The following is a 6,002-nucleotide window of genomic DNA, read 5'->3' as shown; positions in this document are numbered from 1 at the left end:
GGAGATGCTCTAAGAGAACAACGCTATGGATGTAGACTTCCGCAAAAACACTACGCTTGGGTACCCTGCATCAAACCGGAAAGCGAACAGCCCCCACGCAGGACGAACAGAAGCTGGAATGATACCAAAATTGCTACTAGTACACAAGCACTTAGAACATTTATACGGTATTGCTCGGCACAGCCGGCGCACCTACAACGCTAGGATAACTTTCACATCCGTTTAAAGGAAATGGTACAACACGGGAGAACCAAAACTAAGTTTTGGTGCTTCTGGTTACATCTTCTTCAGACACAACATTCCACACGACGAGACACTCGTCGCTCCCACCAGCAATGGTAAAATGGCACCATGCCACAGCTGTATGAGAACTTCAAACCATAAGAGTCGTCGCAGTACCTGCCTTGCTGAATTGACGACTGGGAATTAGACTCACTGTATCCTTTGGCTGAGATTCTATCAGTATATGATCGAAAGCCATTCATACTTCCTGATTAGCAGTATCTAAGATGCTCTGTAAAAAGGATGCCTTGGCAGAAGAATCGGTCGAAAACTGACCCAAAACTGCAATCGTCGCTGTACTACTCCTGATTTTCTCTATCCCCCTTGATATCATGCAGATGTGGTTGGCTTCCACAACAACTATGGCTCCACGGTGTGAGACGGAATAAACTGCTTCAGCTATCTGTCTTGTCATCCTTTCCTGAACCTGAAGCTTGCACCCGTAGAAATGAACCAGAGCCTGAAAATGTGAGCGGTTGATCCCTTCACCGTCTCCACTGCCAAAGTAACCAATGTGCACTACTCCGTAGAACGGCAGGAGGTGGTGCTCGCACTGGGCACAAAATGGCAAATGCAGCTCAGAACTAAATGCTCGATGATCAGTAGCATCTTCGCCTGGTCTCTCATATACACTTGCACTGTTAAATGTAAAACCATTCAGCTTCACATCAAGATTGCATGCTCTGAACCTCATCAGCCATTGCACGTAACGCTGAGGACTGCCTAGAAGTTCTTTCCTGAGGGGGTCCTCACCAAGAGACAAGAGCATTGAGCTGACAGCAGAAACCATATTAGATGGAATGGATGCCGATTTTGCTGAGCTAGCACCATTAGTTGTAATCCTCTTTGCGTGCCCATTGCAAAGCGGAACCTCATGAGGCCTTAAGGGGCACCAAGTTAAAGAAGCAGAACGGCTGTCCATCTCCATGTCTATGCCTCTAAGCTTAAGAAGAGCCACAAAATCATTCCAAAAAGAGCTGTTCTCACCCTCAAAAACTCCCGAGCGAGATGAATGTGAAGTTCTAATCAAAGCTCCCGAATTTTTGCATTTAAAGTTCTCCGGCAACGGTATGTGCCAGCACTGCATAGCAACAGCAACACCAGCAGGTTGTATGCTAGCATGCAATGCACCACAAACTTCATTAGCTAATCTCTGAGGGTTTTGAAATCTCTTGGCAAAGACGTCAGCTACCCTTGAAAGCTTGCTTAACCCAACGACCCTTCCACCGGAGGGCACATATCCAACATGGCATTGTATGCTGAACGGAAGCAAGCAAGATTTACAGTATGAATAAAGATCGATATCACGAACAACAACTTGCCCTCCAGTTCCTCCAGCAGAACCAGTCCTTTTGTCAACACCAACCTCAGGAAACAGAGCACCCTGCACAATGTCTTTTACTTTCTGTCTGTAACCTGCAAGAGTGGTTTTAGCATTTAGGTATGCATCAAACAAGGCTCAAGAAGCAAGTGCGTCACATGTAAAAAAAAAACTTTCATACGAAAAGCAACAACCTTAAACATTACTTAAAAATAGACATTGCACAATAAGGCTTAATTTGGACAGACTAGGGTGGACACCGATCCCAGCCCATCCTCGTGGAGTTTAGTTCAAATACTACGTGTATGGGCCCGGCTGCTGGACCATACAAATAAGGCCCAAAGTAAAACATATAAACATAGATATACGTCAGCCATGGGGCAACAGCTTAATACCATGACAAGTTTATAAAATGTAAAACCAGCACCCGTTGGCACAACAGTTGGCATATGCCCAACAGTCAATACTGTAATCTTCAAATAAATTAGCATAGGTGGTTCAGTTCGGTATAAAACAAGCACACAATCTTGAAAGTCAATAAATACAGAATATAGATTGCTAACAGATATTTCTAAGAGTCTCTTGATCATTCATCTATAGCCAACAGGGTCGTTAAGGAATTGGTTGCTCATGGACTTTATCTAGATTACCAAACACTCGTTAACTAATGTTTTGTCATTTCTCCACTGGCATGCAGTCTTCCGAGAAATGTTGAAAGCAAACGAAGATTATTATTCCTGAAGTTCTATAAATTTCTGGTGATAGCCATAGAGTTAAAAAAACATGGAGATTATCATTTCCAAATTCTACAAAGACTCATGAACTGCTAAATTATTGAAAAAGGGAGCCACGTTTCCACATGGAGATTAAACATATGTATGAACCACGTTTGAAGGATACCTTAACTGACAGCTGGTCACAAAAAGACACTACTTGGAACTCCGTTAACTAGGAAATAATTCAAGTAAGCCTGCCTCTTTAAGAAGAAAATTGTCTTATGATCACCATGGGTATGCGACAATCCAGCAGACAATATCTCAACATTATTCAACTATCTATTTTGGTAAATGAACCAATGCCCATCTTACTTCTATGTCAATAACTGGTACGAGGAGTGTGTAGGAGAACCGCAGCTTGTTACAAGACTATGCAGATATCCTCCAAACAGTCCAATAAATGGCCAGCCTCACTATTTAGTATCGTACAAAACAAACCCCATAACTGTTACCTATGGAACGGCTCACTTTGGAATTTGAATTTCCAAGTGTTTGCATCCTAAGACATAATGTTTAGTATGCAACTATCCAGGGGACAATATCCAAACATTATTCAAGTTTTCATTTTGGTAAATAAACCATTGGCCTAAGTTGATAATCATTAATTAGTGTTGTACGAGTTTGTGGGAACGGCACAGCTTGTGATGAGACTATGCAGTAAGCACATATAATCCAATAAATGATGAGCGACTATTTAGTATCGTATAAGACAAATGCTAGACACCGACATTAGAAATCTTAATTAGTAATTACACAAGATTCCTCGGGAATTCTTAATTCCACAAATGCCATGTTCTGCGTGTTGACCATCAAGGACTAAGCGGTATCTTAACAAAACGACAACAATAACGGTTAACTGTATAATTTAATTTCCCGCTGTTCGCATCAGAGCTCCCAAGTCCCAACTGTTGTCCACTGAGACAACTTCACCACCTTTTATAGTCATATACTGCAAAGTCGCAATTAAAACGTCAAATCCACACTTCCAAGAGATATTGCGGTCATCACAATCCAAGCCATCAAGCCCACTTTGTACAGTCCTGCTGGCTGCTGCATGGCTTGGTTGATGGACACTACACCCACATCAGAGCCTGATAGGTGGCCAATCACCAAATTTTCAAAGCATGGACCACCAACAGGAAGCAGCAACGATCACTCTACCAGCCGAGGAACACTATAGCAGCAATGATCACTCTACCAACACTATAGCAGCAATGATCACGACTGATGAACAAACCACTCACAGCAAAGTACCACCTTAAATTAAACCTCAGGCCAAGTGGTCAGTCAGACTGACGAAATGGAATATTCGGGGAACAGATTCCTGGACAACCCAAACCCCTCGCTCTGAGATCCGAGTTAACACACTCAAATTCCTCACGGCGTCGCTCTGGTGCTCTGAATGACTCTGTGGTTTCCAGAGAGCGCGGGGCGCAGCTTACGAATCAAGGATCAACAAAGGGGACGAACGCTAGTATGCGCGATATGCCACGAACGGATCCACGGGATCAGGCTAAGGGGGCGGGGAAGGCTGGCGACCATACCTCGGGTGCCGTCGCGGAAGGCCTTGGCGACGCGCTTGGGCGTCCGGCGCAGCCCCTCCCGGCGGTCGTCCTCGCCGAGCCCCGCCAGCAGCGCGCGCACCGCCGGCTCCATGGCGTCCCCCGGCGCCTCCCCGCCGCCGACCTCCACCAGGAGATCTTCCTCCTCCTCCTCGTCGCACCCGCAGGCGGCGACGGCGGCGAGGTGCGCCTCCTCGAGCGCTCCCATGGCGGCGGCAGAGGGTGTCCGCCCCGCCCGCCTGGTAGCAGCGGCTATTATTAGCGGTGGGGGAGCAGACTCGTGGAGAGTGGAGGGGGGTGGATGTGCGCCGCGCGGCCCGAGATGTGCCGTGTGTGGATCGGGCGCCGCCGCCCCCCGGAGCCTTGGATTTTCCCCCCTCTCCTCTCCTTTTCGCCCACAGACGGGCGGCGTCGCCCGGGATATATAGGTGCGACGGGCCCGCCACGCAGTTGACGACGGGCCCGCCTGTCGGCGGGGTGGTGGTGGGAAAGGTGCGGCCAGATGGGGTTGGTCCGGGGCGACGGTTGGTGCGGGTACAGGGACGAGGCGGGGTGGGCGTGGGGGTGGGTTGGGGGTGGGTGAAGCACTGTGCTGTACGCGTCGGTGGCCGTCGGATGCGGCGACGTACGGGTCGGATCGGCCGAGGGAAGAACGGTGCGCTCGTCGTCTGACCGCGACAGCGGATCTAGGAATTTTGGGTGCACGGTGAGGGAGGGGAGAGTGGACTGGTGTTGGATCGTGCTTTCTATCGACACGCACTTCGACAAAAGAGGTTGGATCGTGTATACGTGTGGGGAGCCTCCGCCGTGATCTGTTTTCTTTCCTCTTAGAAAGGCACTTTCTTTCCTTTGTAAGCTTTTATAATAAAACAATTTTATTTTAACAGTTTAAATAACATTTTTAGAGTCCAAAACAGTGTAAAAAAAACGTCTTATATTAAGTTACGAAGGAAGTAGAACGTTACAGGTGGGTTCTGCAATGTCACTAGTCCAGTGTTTGGTTTACGAATGAGCCCGAGACGTAGTAATCTTCCTATATGCCCAACAAACCGATTCCTCCAAATCAACTGAACCATGCGTAACGCCTCACCGTGCAACAAACCTGATCAGATGGCTTAGGACAAAGACAATTATTGGCGTTTTTGGATGCTAGAGTTTTTTTTTGTATGTGTGGCCTAGTGAAATTGGTGTGTGTAGGGGGGGGGGGGGGGGGGGCTCTCAGAGGCTCTAGGTCATGTTCTGCAACCCGTTTGGCTGCCCACAAAGTTCTAGGCTACATGAGTGCACCAATATCCACTTAATGTTTGGTTGTCCATGTTTCGGGATTTTGGGCTTGGCTAGTGCAAATCGTTGTGTTTGGTTGTTTGGACATTGATGGTTGCTCTCACCTCTTTAGTGCACATGGTGAACTTACACCTCAGATCATGTTGAAGTATTTTCCGGCTCTGGACGAGGAGTAGATCAGATGAAAACATGGAAGGATTTACGCGGGTTCAGGCCCTCATGGAAGAGGTAGAACTCTACTTCTACTCGTGTACATTGCTTGTATATAGGGGTTAAAATGATCGAGGGATCGAGCAATAGCTCTAAGGTTTTGTATCTTGACAACTAGCCTAGCCACAACTTATATGGGTATCAGGGGCTAGGTTTACATGATCCTAGTCACTTTGGAGGTGTTCTCCTAGACGTCGGTCATCTTGATGTGTACTCCATGTCTTCCGGGTCCACTTTGTCATAGGGCCATTGTTCGGGTTAATCGGCCCAATGCTTAATTGACCTAGGGTCCAGCCTGGTCTACCTGGATCGACTTCGAGTAAGACGAGCCACCCCTGGGTCGTAACACTGTCACACCACCACACTTGAAAGAACTTTGTCTATGAGCTTCGGGAAAAAAAAACTTACAATATGAGAGTTGTGTGGAATAACGAGATGAAGCTAGTGGTCAAATGAAACTTCAAAGGATCGACCGCGTGTGGTGAATTTGATGAAATTCATCGAAATAATTCCAAACTTGAACACAAAATTGAGGAATAGATAGATTTATTTGTCTCTGAGTGTCGA

General features: G+C 47.0%; 1 protein-coding gene across 1 annotated transcript; it reads right to left on the bottom strand.

The window, feature by feature from the left end:
- Positions 1-119: 119 nt before the first annotated feature.
- Positions 120-4,384, bottom strand: LOC100136991 (GTP cyclohydrolase 1). The gene is made up of 2 exons (XM_044478645.1): positions 3,924-4,384; positions 120-1,698 (listed from the first exon to the last, which is right to left on the bottom strand). The coding sequence occupies exons 1-2, from the start codon at positions 4,147-4,149 to the stop codon at positions 482-484; spliced, it is 1,443 nt and encodes a 480-aa protein (XP_044334580.1). The 5' UTR covers positions 4,150-4,384; the 3' UTR covers positions 120-481.
- Between the last annotated feature and the right edge of the window lie 1,618 nt (positions 4,385-6,002).

This window comes from Triticum aestivum, chromosome 2D, assembly GCF_018294505.1.
Source record: "Triticum aestivum cultivar Chinese Spring chromosome 2D, IWGSC CS RefSeq v2.1, whole genome shotgun sequence".
Lineage (NCBI taxonomy): Eukaryota > Viridiplantae > Streptophyta > Magnoliopsida > Poales > Poaceae > Triticum > Triticum aestivum.
Note: the sequence above shows the minus strand (reverse complement) of the source record. Positions and strands in the feature narration are given on the sequence as shown.

Excerpts from the sequence above, each read along its gene's own strand:
- LOC100136991 (XM_044478645.1), bottom strand. The coding sequence starts at position 4,149 with ATGGGAGCGCTCGAGGAGGCGCACCTCGCCGCCGTCGCCGCCTGCGGG. Across the intron at positions 1,699-3,923 it reads CTTCCGCGACGGCACCCGAG|GTTACAGACAGAAAGTAAAA; the intron begins GTATGGTCGCCA and ends CCACTCTTGCAG.